Source organism: Seriola aureovittata, chromosome 2 (assembly GCF_021018895.1).
Source record: "Seriola aureovittata isolate HTS-2021-v1 ecotype China chromosome 2, ASM2101889v1, whole genome shotgun sequence".
Taxonomy (NCBI): Eukaryota; Metazoa; Chordata; class Actinopteri; order Carangiformes; family Carangidae; genus Seriola; species Seriola aureovittata.
Window position 1 is genome coordinate 19,790,603 of NC_079365.1, and position 23,644 is coordinate 19,814,246.

The 23,644-nt window shown below is 40.8% G+C and overlaps 1 protein-coding gene across 1 annotated transcript; it reads right to left on the minus strand.

Annotated features, from left to right (window-relative positions):
- Nucleotides 1-12,034: 12,034 nt before the first annotated feature.
- Nucleotides 12,035-23,146, minus strand: dusp7 (dual specificity phosphatase 7). Its single transcript, XM_056397170.1, has 3 exons — nt 22,175-23,146; nt 20,032-20,460; nt 12,035-17,147 (listed from the first exon to the last, which is right to left on the minus strand). The coding sequence occupies exons 1-3, from the start codon at nt 22,581-22,583 to the stop codon at nt 16,831-16,833; spliced, it is 1,155 nt and encodes a 384-aa protein (XP_056253145.1). The 5' UTR covers nt 22,584-23,146; the 3' UTR covers nt 12,035-16,830.
- Nucleotides 23,147-23,644: the final 498 nt, after the last annotated feature.

Here is a 23,644-nt window from a genome sequence, read left to right on the forward strand (position 1 = left end):
TTAAGGGTCTTGTGCAAAGCAGGACTACCAATCTGGACTCAAGACCTCCATGCGCTGGTGGGTCCATATCCCTTCAGGTCCCACAGAGACGTGATATAGTAGATCCAATAAGTTCAGTTTGAGTAGCAGATCCATGAGTTTTACAAAACTCAGAGACAGGATTTTACAACTTCGGGAAGTTACCACGGTGACAGCTTTTCCATCTTTTATTGCAACAATTGTGAAGTAAACAGTAGAAATACAGGCCAATGTGTTCACACCCCTGCGGCGTTAGTGGACTGGCCTCAATTAAGTGAATGAGGGAGATTTTTCCAGCCTCAGGGGGGGATTGGAGGAGGAGAGGGGGGTTAATAGGGGCTCAGCAGCACATTTCTGTCCCAGGGCCCCCTAGCAGGTTAATCTGGCCACAGGCCTGTGGAAGACAGATAAAAAAAAAAAGAAAAGAAAAGAATAGTCAAGATTGATGCAGCAGAAGCTGAAATATCCTGACTTTTATTTGTTAATATGACGTTAAAAAGCCCAAAAAACACTGGATCCTGCACATCGCACAATGTGACTCTGTGGTCATCTTTCAAACTCAACACCTCCAGATACATGGGCTTTGCCATTAAAAAAAAAAAGTACATGAAAAATTGATGAACTGCCCTTTTAAATTAATTTAATCTCTCCTTCATTCATACAAGCTCGTCACACTGAAACTTGCCCGCCCTCCACACCATTGTACTGTAGGAGCCTCAGACCAACATGATCCACATGTTGCTGCTTGTAGAGCAGAGAATGTCCTTGGTTGTGGCTCTACATATCATATTAAAGGTGTATATTATTATATACACTTTTTTTTTAGAAAGTGGAACTGAGAGAGCGATGGTTGCGCAACACTAAGTTTCTTTCTTTTCATCAGCGGTGTTATTTTAAAACAGTGCTATGAATAAACAGCCTTCAGTGAGTCTTTCTGAAGGACAGAGCTCAGGGTCAGCCTTCCTGACGGTGTGTTCATTACGCTCTAAAGCTAAAGGTATATATAGGCAGAACTGGGTTTTAATCACATTGACAGAAGGGATTTTACTCACCAGTAGAGGTTTTCTGTGATAGGAGAGATATTATGCAAGGGAAATGCATTTATTCATCAAGCACGAAGCGCGACCTCCTGTATCTGAATCCATTTAAATCACAGAGGAACAGAAGACAGACACAGCTGAAACCGACAATCTGAATAATTAGTGGAAGTTGTACTAATGTGCATTTTTTACCTTCTTGTGTGTGAAGTCTACTCTATGGGGACTCCTGCAGCATTATGTAACACAACTCAATGTAGTCCAGGCCTACATACAAAGAGCAGAACATGGAGTATAAAATTTAGGCCACAAGAGGGATGTTTTCCCGGCCTCAGCACTGGAGGGAGAAGTGCTTATTGGAAGATTGAAGAGTATAGTTTCTTAAATCGTTATAAACTCAGGGAGCGGCTCTTGAGCACATGCTGTGAACCCTTTTCAACTCGGACAAATGGAGCTGCGCTTAACTCTAACTGTCAATGAGCAAATCATCTGGAGAGGCTTGGTTGTTAAGTGCTCCATATTTTGAGAAAAGCACTCATTCGCTTGCTTACCACTTCACAGATAAAACGGTGGATGCAAAAACTGCTACTGCTCTCGACGTAGTCATCATACTATCTGTCTGAGGCTAATGTGACGCCTGGGGTACTCACTCTTATTTTTCTGTCGTTCTGCTGTATTTTGTTGTTATTTATTTGTTATTATGTTTACTAGATCCATTACTGTGTTGTACTGAGACGTAGTGCTGTTCTTTCACTGGCCATGTATTGTTCTTTGTGACATCTTTTTACATAGTCGGAAAAGGTAAGTAATTTGACAGCATGCTTTTTGACTTACAATAATAACAATACCTATATTATATACCTATAATACTTGGCCAAAATAAATGCATTGCATTCATCAGATTTTGTTACCGTAACAGTTTTATTCTGGTCATCCTCTATTTTGAATCTTTACTGGAAGTGAGTTTTAATGCTAGATGCTGTCGAGCTGCGCAGAAGGGGAAGAGCTTTTCATAGCTGTACGTAGATTATCCTATTGCTGATATTGAGATTTCAACCAATTAAGACAAATAAAATCTTAAAGCCTACAAACAAATACATGTTTTGTGGGTTTGTTTTCCCCCCATCTGAAAAGTCTTTCATTGTCGTCTATTTCCTGTGTTTACATATGCCAGCTCCCTGCCGGTGTCGACAAACAATCAGGATTTTGTACTGCCATCTTTCTCTCTCTTTTCTCTCTTGGCAGTGGTCACACAGTTACAGTATCGACACTCACACTCCACTCACATTCTCGAAATCCACTCTGATTCATGGAGATCAATCCTTCAAAGGCAAAGTGTTTGGACATCTGTGAACGCTTCACATCTGTCAGGCTCAGCTCTGTCTTGGCTCAGACCTGTAAAGATGTAGTTAAAATCACACTTCCTGCTTCATATGGTCTTGGTTTCCCCTCTTGAAAAGGTGAATGTATTGGAGGGCTGATATTTTCATAATTTTTATTTTATTATTTTCTACTTTTAATAGCGAGTGAACCCCTTCATCTCGGATAGATATGTTTTTACAGATCCTTTGCGCTTTGTAAATCCTGTAAAAAGTTATTTTATGCTACACTATTGATCCCTGAAAGATAAATTCATCTTTTGCCTCGTCCACAGTGAGATCAAAGTACAACTTCTGATACAGAATTGCACCACTTCAGGGAGAGGAGATTCACTTTGTTGCTCAGGTAGGGTGCATTTTAACTGCGAAGGGGGACTGAATCACTGTGCCATTCTGCTTACCACTAAGATCAGGGCGCAGTCTGGTATGCACAGTCTCAGTCTCAGTTCAGTTGATTTGGGTTCAGTACGGTGCAGTTTAGGTCAGTGGGAGTTTGCAGAGGCTGATTATGCAAGCTGATAGATAATCTAATGGGGTCAGATAAGACTCTGGCTAGAGTCCAGGGCACGATGATAAGAACTCACCACTACTACCACAACATGTGACTATGCTAATAAGGAAGACCCAGTAATAGGAGACTTTCCACTTGCAGTAGCTTGCAAGTTGTGCAATATTTTAACGCATCACAAACACACACATACAGGATCCTCTACAACCTGTAATCCCTTATTCCGGTTTCTGTCTGTCCTGCTGAGCTCTGCAACAAATCCACTTCCTTCCTGTCCCCGGTTACCATGGTAACAGCAAAAGAGAACTCCGTTATCATCAGATGGATCGGGCCGCAAAAAAGTATTTTTATCTCCACTTCCCCATCTCTCTGCCTCATATAACCGAGGGACTGAGTGTCCTCACGGGTTTCACAGTACAGCTGGAGTCTGCAGCCATTTCAAAGAATGTGAGAGAAGTTAGAGCGAGATAACAACAGAAAGACATTCAGAAGCTCATTGCATGTAGGAAGTCTAAGTATTTATCAAAGCTTCTGATATGAACAAAGAAAAAGAGAAAAACGCGCACACACACACAGCAAAGGACGAATGTAGCAGCCGTAACACAACATGAGATAGGAAGGCGATACGTTTCAAGCTCAGTGTTCAAACAGCAATAAAGTGTTTCATCGATGCCAGTTTAGCTTCTTGTGTGTGTGTAATTAAGACATCACTTTTGGTAGCTATAAGCAAGAAAAGTATATTTCAACATCATGTCAAACACAACTCTGCTGGAAATATTAAACAAAGGTACCAAGTGAAAAGATTTGCCTTCAAAACTGCTAGACCCATTGAAAAGTCTGGGTTTTATAAGGAAATGTGATCATCTACATCTGTGATGTGTTTTAAACTAGATTGAGAATAAACCAAGGAAAATTATCATGAAAACATCTTGTGATTTCATTGTTTGTAAAATCATTCGTCTTAATCCTTAGGTCTGATGGTATTCTGTATTTTTCTCATTGTTAACAAATCCCATGATCAAATCAACTATGAACTGATCACCATAACAAGTACTGCCTCTGTGGCCAAAGCGTGATACAGCTTATTCCTCAGTGATGTCCAAAAATTGTTAAAACCACAGCCATGTCCCAACTCAGAGGCTGTATCCTTCGGTTGGACGCGGTCTACGAAAGCGTGGCCTCAGAAGACCACATAGACCGCAAAGGCCGAACCGAAATGAGATGGTCTGTTCTACGGAGAGTTTCCTATTTATCCTTGGCTGCTATTATATTTGAAAGAGCCTTCAAAATGGGACAGGCTTGTTGCGCCACTGTGACGCATTCTGTCTTCAAATGCGTCTTTCGAAGGATGCAGCCCCTGAGCTGAGGCACGCTCACATCGATTTGTCGCACTGTCACACTGGATACCATGAACATAGGCACTGAGGTGTATTTTGAATCAATCCCACAAACTCCGTCCTCTTTCTGTAAAAACCTACCAGCACACCAAATGTGTATTAATAGCCCCCCTACAAATGTCCTGTTTACTCCTGGTTGAAGGAGTTTTGCTAAAAACTACAGTGCCCAGCTGTGTTCAGAAATGAATTTGGATTATTTGCGACGTGACATATTCCAGTTCTTTTCGAAATAACATGTATTGACCACTGGGGGCAGCCAAACAAACTACAGGTGTCATGTTGTTTCAGTAAAGGAGACTAACAATTAACAATTTCACTTCACCATTTTTCATCCGATACATGAATGCATCATTTCCTCTGAATCCTTTGAGCATTTCTGAAACCTGCGCAGAACAAAAAAAGAAATACTCCTCCTGTATCGAATTAGAATTATTATATATAAAGGCAATTACAGAATTCAAATACACGGAGTGGTCGTTGCTGAAAACATGCACTAAATTGAACAAAAAAGTGGTTTGATAAAATGTTAATGATGAAAACTGCAGCCAAGTATCGCCGAGACGGTCTTATACCAGAAAACATGCTTCAGAGACTATCAGGCAATTTAAAGGAGTCACCGTGCTAATGGTCTAATCCAACTCCGGGGAACACAACACAGCGTTTCATTCATCATTCATGAATGCCAGAGTAGAGAGCATGTCTAATCACTGATTATTTAATGGGCTCATATCACCTGTTGGCTGAAATATAACTGGATATATCTTTCATCTGCATGAGGGAATGGATGTTAGTTGATATGACTTGATACACATTTAAAGGTGATAGATGAGGGAGTCAACTGTCAAAATCTATTTGGATTATGAGTGATTTAGATTTTATGTAACCTCTTCACACGCATATTGAATATACACGATGATCATCCTGTGTCTCTCTGTCCAAACACTCCCAGACATGGCTGCTGCAATCTGGACTGTGGTCACTGTCTGTAGTGAGGTAATCAGCTGCTGTCTGTTGTTACTCTTTAACTTGCAGGCGCATGTGCGGCATACTTTATCAACCTGCTGAGCACCTCACCCTCACCCTGTCTGCGGTCATGGTACACCCGGCCAGAGGGGAGGAAGTGGAGGTGAGGGAGGGGGAGGGGATGAAATGGATATTAAGATAAAGTGAGTGAAGCAGAGGGAGAGAGAAAGTGTGGTAGTGAAAAGGACAGGACAGAGAAAATAGGAGAATTAGGAGATAATGGGGGGGAGAGGACCAGAGGAGTTAAAGGAGGTGAAAGTTCAGTGAAATGGAAAAGAGGAAAAAGAGAAAAACATAGAAAGAATCTATAAGGAAGGGATGGTCATTATCACTTCACCTGTATGAATCACTCACTTTACTTGCTGGAGCTCGGAAAGACGCCGTCCTAAGACCTCAGTAGAGTATAAGTTACTGCTACTACTACTGACCAGAAAACAGTCCAGTACAGAAGCAAGTGGACTTCCACATGACAATATTTGCGAACAAACATTTAGGCTGATGGTGATTGTAACTGAAACATGTGGTTGTAATCATCAAATAATGCCAAAGAAAGAAATAGCTGGAGCTTGTAAAAAGTGTATTTGTCACCATGAAACTGATCATAAATATATTCCACAATAAGCAAATGAAACAAACACAACAGTGGCCTCTTAGGTAATGTTAAAGAGGGCAAAGGGATAAGAACAGACTGAATATGTCTGCTCTCAAAGGGCAGGATCAAAGTCAAACATTCACACAGGCACATCTGGGTGCACATGTACACATTCGTGCATCAGGCGCCTCTGCAGCAAGATTTGCTTTGACGCTTCAGGTAGTGAAAATGAGCAGGATTCTAAACCAGACCCTGCACCTGTGCTTTACAGTCGCAGACGAACCCACTGCAGTACTGACTGCGCCGGGAGCTTCTCCCTGAACGTTTGCAGGCTTCACTTTGGGTGTCTGACTTCAAAATTCACTGAGCCTCATAAGTATTGAAGCCACATCCTCAGAACTTCCAAGAAGTCCTCTAACCAACTGAATAATTTGGTCAGAGGCGATTGAACCTCAAACACGCTGAGCCATTTGGTCAGACACTTCTGTGCTGTATTTCTTAGAGCTTTTGAGTCTTTGGGTGTGGGACTTCAAAACCCAGTGATCCTAATGAGGATAGAAACCCAAAAACTTCCTCCTCAAAACTTGGTCCACTGTTAGTGAGGATGCAACGACTGGGAGGTCCATTGTTGGATAGGTACGCACGTGCACACACACACACACACACACACACACACACACACACACACACACACACACTTGGTACAATAGCGTCTGAGATCATAGTCTAAAAGAATCTGGATTTTGCTGCCAATCTACAAGTGTGTAACCATATTTGGACTCAGTTAAGCGGCTCCACACATCTAAGACATGGATTTATTCCCAAAGCGACACTCTGTATATGCATTCTGTGGGTTTATAAAGTCATTTTCTACGTTTTGCCTTTTTATGGCACAAATCATTGCGTTTAAGGTGACGTCAGTGATTTACGCCGAGTTAAAACTTTGTTCAGGTGTGTGTTTGTAATGAGCTCACAGGAAGTTCAGCAGCCGACACAGATGAACTGACAAGGGCTGTATTCTCCAGCTGCTCTTTGTCATACTAGTGATACCACTGACCCGCCAGGGTACATAGGTTTTCAGCTTCACAGTAGCTGATTTTACAGCTACATGTTTAAAGGTGTGCAGATGACTCTAATGTTTGTTTGGGATGGAAATGTACAGACTGTACTCTTGAGAATGGCTCTATAAAGTCAGTCATGTACTCAAGACTCAAACTGAAGTTTTAAAGACTTCCTTTAGCTTTAATGTTGCTAATATATGATGCAAAGCCCATGTTCATCTTACTAAATTAGATCTATTACCCACTTACCGATAAAGCCAGAATACACACCTGGCAGCACTTTGTTATCACCTGCTGTGAGGTAATGAGACTGTTCTCTTAAGAAATAAGAGGATCAGTCATTTCAGCGGATGCCAACAAACATTCAACTGACAAATAGGAATCACGACGCTTGTCTGTCGGGAGCAAAAGGAGATAGTTGGGTGACTTTGTTACAGAAGCACAAAATCTGTCTAAAGTAGGTCAGGGTGGATGATTTGTCCACAAAATGTGCTATTAGTTTGAGAGTATTTCTGAGAGTTTTAATAGTATATGTATTTTTATTACGTTCAGTAACCACAATGAGGTTTATTTTGGCTTGTTTCACTTTTATGCCCCCCCCCCACCCCTCTGTTTTGCATTCACTTTTCTCTCTCCCTCATTGTTTTCTTTCTCTTGCTAATTCTCTGCTCGACAGTGAGGCTTTTATTTGTGACAGATATTGCACCTAAACCAAAACATTCATGCTTTTTGAAACCACAAATGGACTGAATCTTGTAATACATGCAGGAGACCGCTCCCTCTCCACAGTTTACACCGACAGGGTGTGAAGAGGGCAATTTTGTTCGGCACGTGTGCCACAGATTCTGCCAAATGTATAATCGAAACTACAACATTCAGTACTATATATTACTGCAACAGAAAACACATGGAGCATATTTGCTGATGAATCATCACTGAGGATGGGGTGTTTGCGTCAGAGGCAAAGACTTGATGTGTGTTCTAACAGGGAAAAATGGGACATTTAATATAATAATTTAAATATAATGATAAACAGACAATAACAAACACAGCAATACTCAGAATGCAAGCTGATGATGAAGATGTGATGATGAGCGTGATCACAACATGGCAGGAATATTTAAGGGAATTAGTAATAAGTGCTACAGCTGAAACATTTGTCTCTCTCTGCTTCCCTGGCTCCTCTGCTTCCTTGTCATTTTTTAAGTTTCCATTTTCCAGGTATGCAGGTCTCAACATGATGAAACAGGAACATCTCTCCCTCATTTCACTCCCTCGCTCCTGTCATCCTCCCTCCCTCCACTTCCGCTCCCTCCCAGATTCCCTCTTATTATGCTCTTGAAGTGGTGCGTTGCTGGAGAGAGTGCTGCGCTGGTTCTTTATATAACTGTGAAGGAGAGCTGAGAGAGTCCAGTGCATCAGTACAGTAGCACTCACAGTGGGAGGACAGTGTTCGCTTGAGTACTGCAGCAGCAGCAGCAGCAGCCATAGCAGCTATTTACTGTAATTGTTTGGGCCAATCAAAGGAGCCAGCAACAGTGGAGCCTTTCATAAAAATAGACAGTCGTGAGCTCCTCAGTCTGTCAATGTCATGACTGTGGCAGATGTAATTTATCTGTAAGTATTTCACTTCTGTCAGAGAAGGTGGGGGGAATCTCACTGAAAGAAGATGGAGGCATGGCCAGTGCTGAAATAAGTCCGTGCTGCGTTCAGGGGAGTAAAAATGGCAGAATCTTTCACTGATGAAACTCAGGTTTTGTGTTAATGTTGTCAACTTACATAAAAAAATTATGTAATCAACATTAAAAGTAAGTTCAAGACTGCAGAAATGACAGCCAGCACACATACATGCAGAATCTCAATTTCTTAACCAGCAGCACATATTTTGTCTGGGGCGTGTTGGCACCTGCAGAGCTGAGATCAGATATCTTTCCGCTGTGACCTTTCATTCACCTTGAGATTATGTCTGCAGCAACTGGTGTAAATCAACCACATTCCTATACAAAGTTTGGTTGGTACAGTATCACTCATTCATCAACAGTATAATATAATATAATCTTTCAGCCTACATGTTTTATTTACTTATTTATTTTGCTACAAGGGACGGGACTCAAACAGATAGGTGGCAAACCAGGAAGAAGCAGAATACTGAACCTGGGACACAGGAAAAATCAGTTATCCAAAAAATCCAAAGTAGCAAGATTGAGTTTCAAAAACAGAGAAGGCCGTAGCGCAATACCTCTGTGGGTGACTGAATGATCTGATGAAGGACGATGAGTTGACTGGTCTCTTTATACTGCAGCAGCATGTGGAGTTGATGGCAGGATGAATATCAGGTGTGGAAGGGGACTGGTGGGAACAGGAAGCTCAGGAGGCCACACCCAGCTGCACTGACACACACACACTCACACACAGACACACAGACACACACACACACACACACACACACACACACACACACACACACACACACACACACACACACACACACAGACATACCCTGAGCATGGACTGGGGACAAACAAACACAGGGGTGAGGGAGGGGAACACAGCAATGTCACATGAAGTCGATGAAGCAGATATCATCTTTTGTATTCCATGAATTCTTCTGACTTCTCAAAAATGGGCGCCTACATCTCCCACAATGCAACTGAATCGCTGACATTTTGGTCTGAGGTTAGCCTTGAGCCACCTGTCTGAAGCAGAGGTGAGGAGCAGGCTACAGAGGTCTAGCAACGCTACTTCTTTCTAACTCCTCACCCTAAGAATTTTTTCATTTTTAAACTTCACATCCATTCAACGCTGACTCAGCTGACATCACTTGTAGTCTTAAGAGCCAGTTGGCAGTTAGCAGAACATCTTCATTAGCATGTGTTGCATGTTTTAAGCTCTTCAAGCCCACAGGAGTGCTCCATTAGAGAAGACAAAACAGGAAGTGGCACAGCGCTGTCGATTAATTCCTTTAACTATCCCAGCTCTTGATAAACTCGCTGCTTTAATTACTTCAAATTAGAGCGGGAAACATTTCCTGTTACATGAACTATCATTATGATAACTGGCATGTGGGGAACCCTGTCATTGCGTTGCCAGGAAACCAGAGAGTAGCCTTAATTTCCATTAGTTTGTCGCCACTGTCACTGTAATATCCTGTCTGAATTACCATGAGGTGAATGGCTCTCTTGACGGTGCGACGGCGGAGGAAGTCGCAGAAAAAATGAAGGAGGGATGAGGAGTGAAGACAACACTGGAGGAGATGAGGATATATTTATAGCCAGATCAGCTCAGCCACAGTTCTGTCTTTAAGACGCTCTTTTTTTATTTTCATCAACCCCCTTCCCTGCTTCATCACTTTGCTGATTCTCTGTCTCTCTCCCTCGCTGTTACCTTTCATGTACGTATGAGCCATTATTACCCACTAGTTGAGAAGATGGAAAAGACAGGAAAGCTTATAGAAGAGGACAGGTGATGGACACGCAGGTATCAGGGAGAGAATCATTGTTCTTCTTGGAGGAGAGAGAGTTGTTATTGCCTGTTTCTTTGCACTGCAGCTGGAATTCCACTGTCAATGTGTAGAAATAGAAACCTTATGCTGGTATACAGCATATTACTTCAAAATAACCAATAGCTCAATGTTTTAGTAAATTCGCTCATTCAATTTCTTGAGTTAGATGAGAGGATCGATACCAGTCTTATCGCTCTACAGTAAATATGTAGCTGGAGTTAGCTTATCTTAGCTTAGCATAAAGACTGGAAAGGTATCAAAATCTACTTACCTCTAAAGCTCACAGATTGACATTTTATCTTGTTTGTATATTTCGTACAAATACCGAATTGTAAAATGATAAATCAGGGGATTATGTGCCAACTAACTGGCCAGGAGCAACTGTCAGGTAACCAATGGGAGTGTCCTGGAAATAGTCTGAACAATTTGCTGTTTTTATCCCTTTTTTGTACAGATTAAACAAACAAGATAAAAGATACATCTGGACAGAGACAGGCTAACTGTTTCCTCCCATTTCCAGCCTTTATGCTAAGCTAAGCTAGCTATAGCGTTATATTTACGGTACAAACATGAGACTATCAAACTTCTCTTTTAACTCTGTTTCCCAAAATGTCTTCCACAATGTACTGAATCACAAGTATATTGTACAGCATACTGCTCTACAAACTGGAATAGACTGTGATCAAAGTGGTTTCGTGGGTTTTTCTAGTCTTTTATGGTAAACACAAACAAAAATGTTGCTCTTTCCTCTTAATGGGAAGGGAAGTGGCAGAGTTTCAGTTTAAGCAATCAGATATGTAGCCGTCAGAAACCTTCGTAACCACAGCAAAGATACAACAAGACAAAGCCTGAATGTGAATGTGGAAGAAGATGACGGGAAGTCTCTTAAGCGAAGCAAAACCAAGAACCAAATATGAAACAGTTACTGTCTCGTAAATACACTTCTAAATACAATGTTTTTGGCTTATTTGCCATCAGGTCTAAAACAGATCAATTAACACTTCTTTAGCACTCATAAGCAGTATATAAATTGTTAATTGGTTTATAACCTACTATAATGTAGTTGTAAGAAGATACAATTCATTAAGCAGTGTATCTTTGCTACTCACTGTCACCAGTTGTATCTCTACCAGTTGTAAGTGCTTTTTTCACATTTTTTGTCATTTAAATTATTTATAGAGACCCGAACTAATAAATTACAACATTAACAACTGCCAAGAATAAAGCATTAGATGAAAGTCCAAATATGCATAATATGGTGTAGCAGAAGTGTGTTTTTCTCCTTTTACCTTTTCCTGTTTCTTGCTAAATCATCTCGTGGCTCATCAGATTTATCTTGACGCTCGGGCTGGTAACCGTTACCTTGCAATATAACCTGCTAAATCGAACAGTAACCCGATGACTACTGCACCCCATAAGCTGTCAACATGTTGGTCAGTCAATGACAAATTCTCCTGCATTAACTGGAATTGGCTCTTAATGTAATTTTGTGATAAGAAATAAGAAGAAAACAGGTGTTAAAGAAAAAAATATTTCAATATTTATTTGCGGTATAAACATGTCTTGTGTTGTTTCCATATACTGTACAATACATAGGGTCAATCGTATATCCTTCAGAGGACAGAAAGGTGAAACTGCCTCGGTTAACATGCCCCTTGTTTTAATACACAGACAGATTGCATCTTTTTTAAAAACTGTTTACAGCACAATACAAAACAGCTATTCAACGTGTGTTTGAAGCTGTAACACGATGCAAGATGCATTGTCAAAAAAATCCCTGAAAAATTCCTCATTGAGGTAACATTTTGAAATCATTCACTTTTTCTTTCACTTTGTATTTTACGCCGCCACCATCTCTCCTCTCCTCTCCTCTCCTCTTGCTCAGTCATGTCTTACCCTCCCGAGCACATTCTTACCAAGATGTAGCTACAAGTTTAAGGACACAGAAACTGCCGTTCCCGTGATCTGGCAAATTTACAAACAGAGAAAAAGACTTGATTTCTCTTTCATTGTTACAAAGACACAAAAACACAAGAAAGCAGCTTGAACTCAACCATATTCTTTTTAAATAGAAAAGCTCCGTACTGAAATATATTTCAATCCTAGGGTGCAAGTGATCAAGTCCTCAACGTTTTTCTTATTGTAGGTGGGATACGACTCTCAAGGGAAGTCCATTCAAGCATGGTAGTATTATTTTCATCTCTGATGCTATAATAGGAGAGGAACTTTTGCATATAAATTCATAACATATATATACTTAGATATATATTCATATTGAAAGGCCACAGGAATAGCATAGAGCACATTATATCAAAACAAGACAGAAAAAGACCTTGTAATTATTTAAGCTGGGTGGTGTAACTGTCTATTGTGAAACTTAACTGGCATGCTGAACCACAGCTCTGGCTGTGTCAAGCAGTGTGTGTGTGCGTGCGTGTGTGCGTGCGTGTGCGTGTGTGTGTGTGTGTGTGTGTGTGTATGTGTGTCAATGAGGGCCTCTTTTATGTTGGTAATGGGCACACTGGCCCTACATTTTGGACACCCCAGGTAAAATGTTACTTCAGTCCACAAGCCATAATTGAGCTGGATCTTGTATAATCATATAGAATAGATATAGTACAAAAGAAGAAGAATTTAAAAATTTTGAGGTCTTGGATCTACAAAATACTGCAAAAAAAGGTGTTTTGATATATTGCAGAGTAACAAAGAGGACCTCGTGTGACCCGTCACGGTTAAAAGACAGCTTGCCATCTATTATTACCATGTTCTGATTCAAATAACAGATAACAAACGTTTCATTTTTTTTTTTTTTTTACACAATGTTTTTTCTAAAGTGAGATACAAAGAGTATTGAACAGTCAGCATTAGAAACAAGTTAGAAAGATTATGTAAGGCCAGCTAAAACCAACCCTGTTCAGATTCAACTGCTGTCCCCTCTGAAAACCTGTTCTTTGTTTCTGTTTTGACCCCGTCCACATTTCTGCTTTGAAACAAAATTTCTGTAGTTGGCAATAAAACAACGGGCCTCATGCAAAAACCACGCTTACAAACAGATCCGTTATTGTCACGCTTTAGTAATTTAAGAGAAGTTGGATTTAGAAGCACTTGTAGTTGATTGAAACATCTGCCGCTCTTCTCAAACAGAACGCTTCTTTGACTTACAATTCTTTGAGTTTAAGGTTTGAATATGTTCACGACTTTACAAGTTTTTTTTTTCGTTTTTTTTTTACCTTTTACGGGCATGAGCATTTTTGGGTTGACGAATTCGCACTCTAACAGCTGCCTCAGCGTCTTTATGCTGCTCACTTTCAAGCCAAACATCCAGTTTCACCGGTCAGTGAATATTACCTGTAGCCTAACATTATTCTCTCCAATGATATTCTCTATATCCACTGCCTCACTTTTAAAAGTCAGGAACCACTTTGTTTTGGCAAGATGTTTTTTGGCATGTAACTTCATATCATATCTGCAATGACAGTGAAGACAATCGTAGTAATAGCCTACTTCTCTCTATTTTTTGGGTCCCCTTTGCGCTACTATGTTTTGGTCTGCTGATTTCTGACAGAAAGGTCCTCAGTGTGAACTTCTGCTTTTTTTTTATCATAGTGACATTTTTGTGAATGAAGCTTGCCTGCAAATGGAGCGGGATAAGTATCCTTATATGGTAATTTTTGTGTTAATTATGCTAATGATCACAACCTCTGAAAGTGTACCTACTCGTGAACATGTGACATTCACCAGGTTGACAAACTGTTTGTGCATTTAGGAGAGCTTTTCTAAATCCAACTCTAAGCACTTGTACAGACAAACTTGCACTCTTGCATGAGCCCCAGTGTACCTACAGATATTGCTGGCGTCCACGTGCTGCAGTGTCGTCTCACCCCTAACAGGAAGCCTACGTTAAAACTACAATTATTGCAGCAGAGGGGGCGGGGTTTCAATGTTTTGAATTTTAAATTGAATGTTTCTGGATTTTTTTCTTCTTCTTCCAATCGCTGCAGGATTCTGTCATTTGTTTTTCTCCCAGACTTTTCAAATTCATATTTAACTCATTGTTTAAGTGCTACTAATGTGGACAGGGTCTCAGAAAACTCCCTGACCACATGCTGAGTGCCGCCGTGTTCAGCAGCAACAGCAGTTAAAAAAACAATCCTCATCATTCCTCTTCCAACCTGGTAAAGCAACATCCAACCCGTGGTTACTTCTACTGTTAGAGAGCATACAGTACCACAGCATGCTCAGGTATACAAAATAATATGGATCTGTTTACTATTAGCTCTATAATATATATACATACATATATACATATGTATATATATATATATATATATATATATATATATATATGTATATACATATGTATATACCAATTTGTGTTTAATATATCTTTCATATAATATACCCAAGGCTTAAGGGTGAATCAAACAAAATTTTCTTTGATGAAATGGGTGATCCCTTCGCAGAACGACCTTCCTTTCCATTTTCTCCAATGCAGTTAAGGGACATGATGCTATTAAGTAGCTAAGTGCAGTCTGTAGTTGAGGCCAGTCCCAGTCCACAACACCAGAATCCCAACACAGAGACCAAGTTACAATCACAGTCCCTTGTCCTAGAATCCCCTTTTTGGCATCTATCTGGGTCCTAAAAGGAACATATGATAGGCCAACAAATCCAACAAGTTCCTTTCGGGCAAAAAAAGAAGTTTGCAATGTAGTTAATAAAAGAGTGCTGAGGCACTTCTTTGCTCGAGGTTGCTAAGATATGGTGCCCAAAAAAGTTGCTCAGAAATGTTAGCACTACCTTTGTATCTCCAACGCCAACACTGACCTCTCATTCAAGTCTCTGCCTCAAAGTACAAAAGTCAGAGCTGTTAGAAACCAGTTTGGCAAAGCAGACTAGTAAGACAAAACGTTGTGACGAAATAATCCAGGAAGCAAAGAGTTTAACTGAAATGAAACGGATGACTAAAATAGTCATAAAATCTTAGGCAACTGGATGAACAGTCATAAGGGGAAGGAAGCAGGAACTGGGAACTTACGTCTGAAAACAGCTGACCAACGTCAAATCTACTGTAGTATCTTCACCCATCAACAACCACATTTCAACTGACAACTCCTAGCCCTGTGCCTGGTCTTACCACTGTCTGTCTTAGACTCTAACCCAACCCTGAACCCTGAACCTCGTCCTTTGCACAGGGCCCAGTTCCTGCTCCCTCCCCACTGCGCGGTGCAGCTGTTGGGACTTGTCGCAGCCTGGGACTGGCCTCTCCTCTTTCTCCTCCTCTTCTCTGAATGTCTCTTTATCTGCCTGCTTCCAGCACTGGCTCCAAGTGCCAGCAAGTCAATGGCTACACCACTGTGCAAACTGCATTAGGTCATTACAAACCTAAAAGAAAAACAAAACTAAAAAAAAACGACAACAAAAAAAAAAAAGAAAAAGAAGACAACTAGGAATATCATCAACAACTTTCCTTTGTTGGTGTCGCCACACCCATTCCCCTTCTTTAGTTTTACAATCTCTTAAGCCAGTATTGGATTGGATTACTTTGTTTTTGGACAAAGATAAGATTTCTATGCGTATATATATTTATATAAGGTATAGATTTGTGCGTAAATGTACACAAAAATATACAAAAATGCATATAGACATACTGAATTTGCCATACATTTTCTGCTATGTATGTTAACATACATACAGTACATACAGTACAAACATACATACTTTGTTTATGTGTGTGTGCGCATGTGTGTATGTTAATTCCTTGGTTTTTAAAAACTCTACATTCAGTAGAGCGAGATTTCCTACGAGTAAAACCCAGATTCTCCACTTGGCACCAGTCAGCTCAGCTCGACAGCCGAGACAGAAAGACAGAGAGGATGCTGTCGTCTCACAAATCGAGCGCTGTAGATTTTTTCCGTGTTCCTATCTTTGTATGAAGCTGTCTGTCCTGCTGCGACCTTCGCTCAGTTTCTCAGTCAGTTAAGTTTCCTCTTCTCCTCTTGGTTGCAAGAGAGGTTGATCGGAGCTCTTCCCCTAAATTCAGTCAACTCTGAGGAGGACACCGTCGTAAACCCATCTGTCAGTTCCCCGCTGTGGGTTAAAAAAACTCCCCCTCCCCTATAACGTGGCATCTGTGACCTCCCCTGTCCCTTCAACGCTGCTCCGTGGCCAGGCTCTCAGACAACGCGCCTCAGGAGGCTAAAACATTCATTAAAACTGGCTGCTCTCCTCCAGTGCAGCCGCTTGTTACCATTGTAACAACATCATCTTTACCCCGCGCCACAAAAAAAGGGGACAGTCCCCCCTCTGATTTTCATGTGGACTCCAGCGTGTCCAGTTGAAACACATTGTGATTGGTCGGGGTGGTGAAGAAGAGCTGGTCGTGCGTCGGGGAGGTCGAGTGGTTGTCGCAGGGGCTGTTGAGGCCCAGCGTCCGCTCAAAATCCAGGAGCTGGCCCATGAAGTTGAAGTTGGGGGAAATGTTTGACTTTTTCCGCTTCACAAAGTCGTAGGCGTCGTTGAGCGACAGGTTGAGCTTCTGCATCAGGTAGGCCACCGTGACGGTCACCGAGCGGCTGATCCCGGCCAGGCAGTGGACCAGGATGCCGCACTTTTTTGAGCGTGCTTCGTCTGTGGAGGAGATGGAGTGACGGAGGAGGAGAAGATGAGAAGAGGAGAGAGGAAAGCATGAGAGAGATGATTAGACTTAAGTGGCGTTTTCATCCATATTAACATGTAGTATAAAGAAAACAATTAAAGTTTTCAGAAGGAGTTAAGCTGCTCTGTCAAGTATAATGATCGGAATCATTTAAAATACAGTTCCAAAATCAATCAATATTTTCCAAATATCAATATAAATCACAAGCTGGCAAATATGCAAAATTGTCAAAACATTGAACTGTGCTGTTATTTGGTACATAAAACCAAACTCTTCAAATGTGTAAAACAAAGGGTACGTGTAGCTTAAAACAGTAATGGTGTTAAAAATCACTAAAACGTATGAACATATGTAGAATCGAAACAATTCCAGGCAATTCGCTCACTTTTCAAGACATAATGTCAAACAGAATCGGCACTTTACACCATTGTAAACTGGGTATCTTTTTGGACTGTTGTTCAGATGAAACAAGACAGCTGAAGACGTCTACAATTCCATGGAAAGCCAATAAGGAACGATACTGAATAATCACCCAGCCCTAATTCAACATGATGCGCCATAAAACGCAAGCATCCTCCAACGCAAAATATGACAAAAGCAAATTTGATCTTTCTTTCAAAAAATAAAATCATACTGTTAGATGCACAATCCAGGATGACCTTTCTCAATGACAGCAGAAAGTCATCTTTCATTCTGCTTTCTAGCTCTCAATCAGTAGAAAAAAACTGAATAAAAAAACATCTTACATTATTAACAGGCTACATCCATCCACCTTCTATCAGTTTCGAGCCCTTGCGCTTGCATCACTACAGGCCATTAGGGTGAGAGTTAAGTGCTTCTTGCCTTTCTTTCTTCCTTCTTTTTCTCTCTCGCTCTCTTTCATCCTCTCCTTTGTCTCTCTCTGCCTCTCCTCACTCGCTCTGCCTGCATCTCTTGTTGTAGGATTGGGGTCAGTTGGCTCACGAGCTCAGGCTGCCAAGCGGAAGCCAAATTAAATTTATATGTGATGTGTTCTCGCTTTCCGCAATAAAAAAGGGGCCAAAAATCCTCATCAGGAGACTCAAGCTCAACTATACAAGGCTCACAAGCGGAATAAGGAACCAGAAGTTCATCTGAATTCAAGTGAGCTTCACATTGTGAAGCATTACATCACGTTGCTTGTGCTTCAAATACATAATAATGCAAGATCCTTCCATTTGTCAGATGTTAAAATACTAGAATATATCAAATTCCCTCCCTTTCTCCACATTCTTGAACAGATTAAAAACAATGATTTCAGATATTTAAGGAATCCACAGTTTACAACAGTACAGTGTAAGATCACATCTGGGTCTCCCTTTCAGCCCGAGCTTCTCTCCTTCACCCATAATTACCCTGCTGTTACCAAAAAGATCTGATGTAATTCCTGCACATTACAGCCAGCCAGACAGCTCCATTTAACATCAGCATGACCCAAATCTGCCACGACCTCTGGCTCTGGCATATGTCACACTTCCTCCCACCTAGGCAGACACATTACTCCGAAAAAAAAAAAAAAAAGTCAGGGGTCTGGACAATCTAAGACAAACATAAAGGCTTTGGCACTGACTCATCAAAGGGAATTCACTCATTCTCCAGGAGTTAAGTCAGAAGGAATGATGGGAAATACTGAAACTGGGACGAGATGATGCAGAAAACTGGAAAGCAGCTTTAACAGGAATGAAATTCATGTGGCTTTGGTATGACCTCATTCTCAAAAAATCCATTTCCATGTTTTATTCAAGGATTTCCTTTATATTTTGTGGTTTTAAAATCATATTTTACCAGTAATGGTAGAATGAAGGCGGCTCATGTGTAGCTCAGCAAAGCACTAAATTCTGTCAAAAATCATTTCCACGAAACAGTGAAGTACGTGAAAAAAACACATTTTTCCTTGTTTTTTGATAGAAAATTGTGGATAAATACAGGCAAAGTGAATAACGATTGGTCAATTAATTGATTAGCTGATTGACAGAAAACTAATTGCCAAATACTTTGATAACTGTTTGTAATTTTTAAGCAAAAAGGGCCAGAAATTCACTTGTTTCTTCTTTTCAAATATGGTTCTCAAATGGTTCCTTCGTTCTCTATGACAGAAAACTGAATCTTTTTTAAGATGTGAACGTGTCCTGACATACTATGATGTGCAGTTTTCACTATTTTCTGACATTCTTATATACAAAACGATGAATCAATTGAAAATAATCATTAGTTGTGTCCCTAAAGTTACAGCTTTGATAATCAATTAAAGATTTAAATCATTTATCAAGCAATGGTTGTTAAAAATAAGCTATTTTAAGACATCAGCTTGGGCTTTGGGAGAATATGATCTGCGTTTTTTTTTTTACATTTTGTTGACTGAAGATTGAATACCAGAAGAGGAAAACCAAAAAAAAACTGTGAATATTTATGCTACACAAAATGATGCTGTTTTTGTTTCTTTGCTTTTGTCTTGTAAATTACTGAATAATTTTCCTTCTTTGGGAAATGATTCAAATAAAATCTTTTGGTTTAACCGGTCACAACCGGTAGACGTACACAACTGATGATCACAGGTAGACATTGTTTTGTTTTAAGGTTGGGATCTGATGTAACAAACATTTCATTGTTTAATTGAAAACATAATCCAGATTAAGATAATGAAAGTAATCATATAGTTTAACTACAGTTGAAACTGACTGTTTATAGATAGAACGATTTCTATATTGATCAAGAAAACTATCGGCAGATTAATCAATAATCGAAATATTGCTGTTACCAAAAGGATCTGATGTAACACCTGATGTATCTCTGAACATACACATAACATTGACTTGAGCACTCTCCACCTTTACTCACCAATGAATGAAATCGCCTCGGGGAAAAACTGCGAGAGGTTCTGGCTCCAGTGATCGGAGATTGGGATCTGTTTGTACTTGAAGTCGCCTTCGTGTTCGAACATGTTGGGCAGGTTGGGCGTCACGTTGAGGATGTACTTGATATTATACTTGCTGAGCACATCCAGGTTGGTGGAGTCTTTGGCACAGCCCAGGTAAAGGTATGGCAGGATCTGGACAGGGAACGCTGGCTGGTTGTTGGGGAGGGGGCTGCCCTCCGACTCTGTGGCGCTGCCCGGCTCGCGGTCAGATTCCCCGTCAGAGCAGTCTGAGCTGATGCGGAGTCCTCCGAGACCAAGGACAGAGGCTGGTGGCGAGCTGCTGGGACAGGAGCAGTCCAAATTGGTCTCACAGTGCTCTGGGTACTCTGACTGGAACTTGTTGAAGCCCCCTGGAGGATAAGGAGAAGACCAGAAAAGGTCAATATTTGGTGTACCTTGTACATAAATACCCACAGGACAGGTTAGTGTGTATGTGTGGCAAAATGTGCAATTCAGCATCCACAAAATGGCAGCTGGATGTCAAGTCTGCATGATGCCAGAGGTGGATGCTGAACAATAAAAAAAAAAATAACCTTTTGGATTTTTGAAACACAATGAATAAGTGAGAAAGAAAACTATCAAGACATATATAAAAAAGACAATAATGGTGGTAAATAATAAAGCAAAAATTTAATACAGAAATCTATTAAACACATCTTTTACCACAATAAATTAATTTTCTAATGACATTATATACTATACAGTGGTCAGACAGAAGTGTAGTGGAGGCCAAATTAAATCAGTTTAAACACCTGTTCTCACATGTATGACATATTACATTATATGTCATGTTAAACTTGCAATCTATATGATGATATGGGTTTATAATTGAAAACAAAAGTGAAAGATAACATGAGAATAACGTGATATTTACGCCATTGTGAATAAGCAAACAGACTAGACAGATGTGCGCCATTGAGAAAAGCTGAGCCCCGGGGAGAATCAGCAGCAGAGCTGGACACTCAGCTCTGCTACAACACAGCTCTGCTCTGTGGACTTTTTGTGAATGGCAGCTCGGATTGTGACACCAGTGAAACATTTCTATGATATTCTATAAATCAAATACCCCACATATCTCGTGATATCACCATCTATTATATGTGTGTTTTATGATTTTACAAAGGTTATACATCTCGTTTTCATGCTGGAGGGTCATACAGAGCGCGTCTCCTCGTTTCCCTGTTCATTCATGAAAAAAAAAAAAAACGCCTGTCTTTTCCTGAAGGAACACACAACATGGCGGGGACATTTTTTTTTTGCAGCATTTAATTGAAAACATATTTGACCAAGCTCTTTAAACTGAAGCACAGGACAGTGATGAGGGTTTATTTTTGATAGTAATTCACGCTATTTTTATTTTAGTTTATTTTTTTGACAGAGAGAGGATAGAAAATAAGGCGATTTTTATGTCGGCGATAAGAGAACGAAACTGCTCTGTCAAACATCAAAGTTCATTTAGTGACTTCACACCAGCTGCTGTGTTACTATATATCTGTTATAATAACTGTAAGCATAAAAATATGCTTTGTTACAGGCTAATACACTGTCGCTGCCTCATTATGATACATGAATAATAAATAACAGACTAACTTTGGTAGTCGGACGATAATGCATTTATTTGAAGTGGCGCCACACTGACACTTAAATACCCTTATAAAGACTTCTATAATAACGTTTTTTTTTTTTTTTACTTATAAGTCTTTTATGATGATATTCTTCCGAAATAATATAAAGGCAGCCAGAATCTCAAGCGTTGTCCCTGACAGCAGACATCTGGAGATAAAATCCAGTAAACGTATCCGTTAATTGAATCATCCCATGTCAGGATTATAATATATTGTTGTTTTAGCATGAATCGCTCTCTGTGGTGAGAGTGACACCATCCTCCTCTAATTGGGACAATCTCAGTTAATCACATCAGACTGAAATTAAACAATTTGTCTTCCTACTGGACTCCGGTTTGACAGGAAAGAGTCGCTTGCGAGTTTTTTTTTTTATGAATTAAAGGAACTACAACACACAGCCAGACCCTCAGATTTAAAACTCAATAGAGTCTCATCTTACCCTCAAGATAGAAAGCCTTGCACCCGTCGTCCCGCAGCTTCTGCAGGAGCAGCCCCAACACGGAGCTCCCCAGTCCGGACTCCTGCCGCTCCGAGGTCGCCTCGTCGTACAGAACCACCACGTCCGTCTTACACCGCTTGACAAATTTCTCCTTGTCCTCGTTGTTGGGAATGATGGAGCGGATGGGGAGGTTGCCCTTCTTCAGCCTCCGGAGCATGAGGCCCGGGATGGCCAGGTTGATGGCCGACTCGATGTGCGAGGACTCGTACAGCTCATGGGGTCTGCAGTCCAGCAGCAGCAGAGAGCTGGCCCCGGACTCCAGCTCATCCTGCAGCCACTCCACGCTCTTACTCGACATCATCATCATAGTCACGATCACAGAGCCTCTCCACAGATGATTAATTTTCATCAGGGAAACGTTAATCCGCCTGTCCCCTGCTGCGACATGAAAAAAAAACACTGAACAGAATAGAGGAAAAGAAGAAAATCACGGCGCTAAACTTCCCTTCCCGCGGCCGCCACCACCACCACCGCCACCGCCGCCGCTGCTCCTGCTGCTGTTCCTGCGGGCGCGCACACACACGCACCCAACACACACTTCCACACACATCCAACACGCGTGCACCGATGCCCCTCTGGTTGGAGCAGGAAACTTGAACATGCAGAGGTTTCTTTCCCTCCTTCCTTCAGTCCGATAGAAGAAGTGGAGCTTTCATTCCAGTCCATCGACGTCCATTTGTCGAGTCCGCTCCAACTTTGAGGCGTCCGCAGACAAACAAAACGGCCCAAAGAAGCCTCGTTAGTGTCTGAGGATGACTGTGCCGGATGAGGTGCTGTTGCTAAAGCTCATGGTTATTGTTATTATTTGACATGCTGGCCCATGCAGCGCCTCTGATTTGTCATTTCCACTGGATGCGTTAAAGAGGCTCTGCGGGCTTGTCACTGAGGAGGGAGGAGCGGAGAGATTTAAAGGTGCAGAGCTGCTAAAGATTCACAGGCACTGATTTCATGACTTACTATCCATTCATTGATAGTCTGTACAGTGTAGTCTACCTTTGAATAATACATTTGACTTGGGATAGTTAAATCTGCAAATGAAAGTCAGAATTTGATTTCTCAATGGTCTCCTGTTGCAATGGTGGAATGTAGCAAAGTACATTTACTCAAGTAGCTACTCATTTTAATAATTGTAATTTATTTTTAAAAATAATTTTGAGGTTGAGAAAATTGAGAAAATAATCAGGACATTATAAAAAAATTATCAGTGGTCACAGGCCTATATAATTTAGCCCCACCTCAACCAACTGCAACAGTAAGCTGTGTTCATTTCTGTATGAGTAATAGTAAATGATATTAGGGGACATTTTGCTGCATTAAGTACTTCTACTTTTAATACTCTAAGTATCTTTTCCTGATTATACTCACTGACATTTACTCAAAAACATCTTCAAAGCAGAAATTAGAGTATTT

Bases quoted from the DNA above. Each gene is read 5' to 3' on its own strand.
- dusp7 (XM_056397170.1), bottom strand. From the start codon at position 22,583: ATGAAAATTAATCATCTGTGGAGAGGCTCTGTGATCGTGACTATGATG. The intron at 20,461-22,174 runs GTAAGATGAGAC...CTTATCCTCCAG, and splicing joins CAAGGCTTTCTATCTTGAGG to GGGGCTTCAACAAGTTCCAG. The intron at 17,148-20,031 runs GTGAGTAAAGGT...TCTCCTCCACAG, and splicing joins CGAGGCGATTTCATTCATTG to ACGAAGCACGCTCAAAAAAG.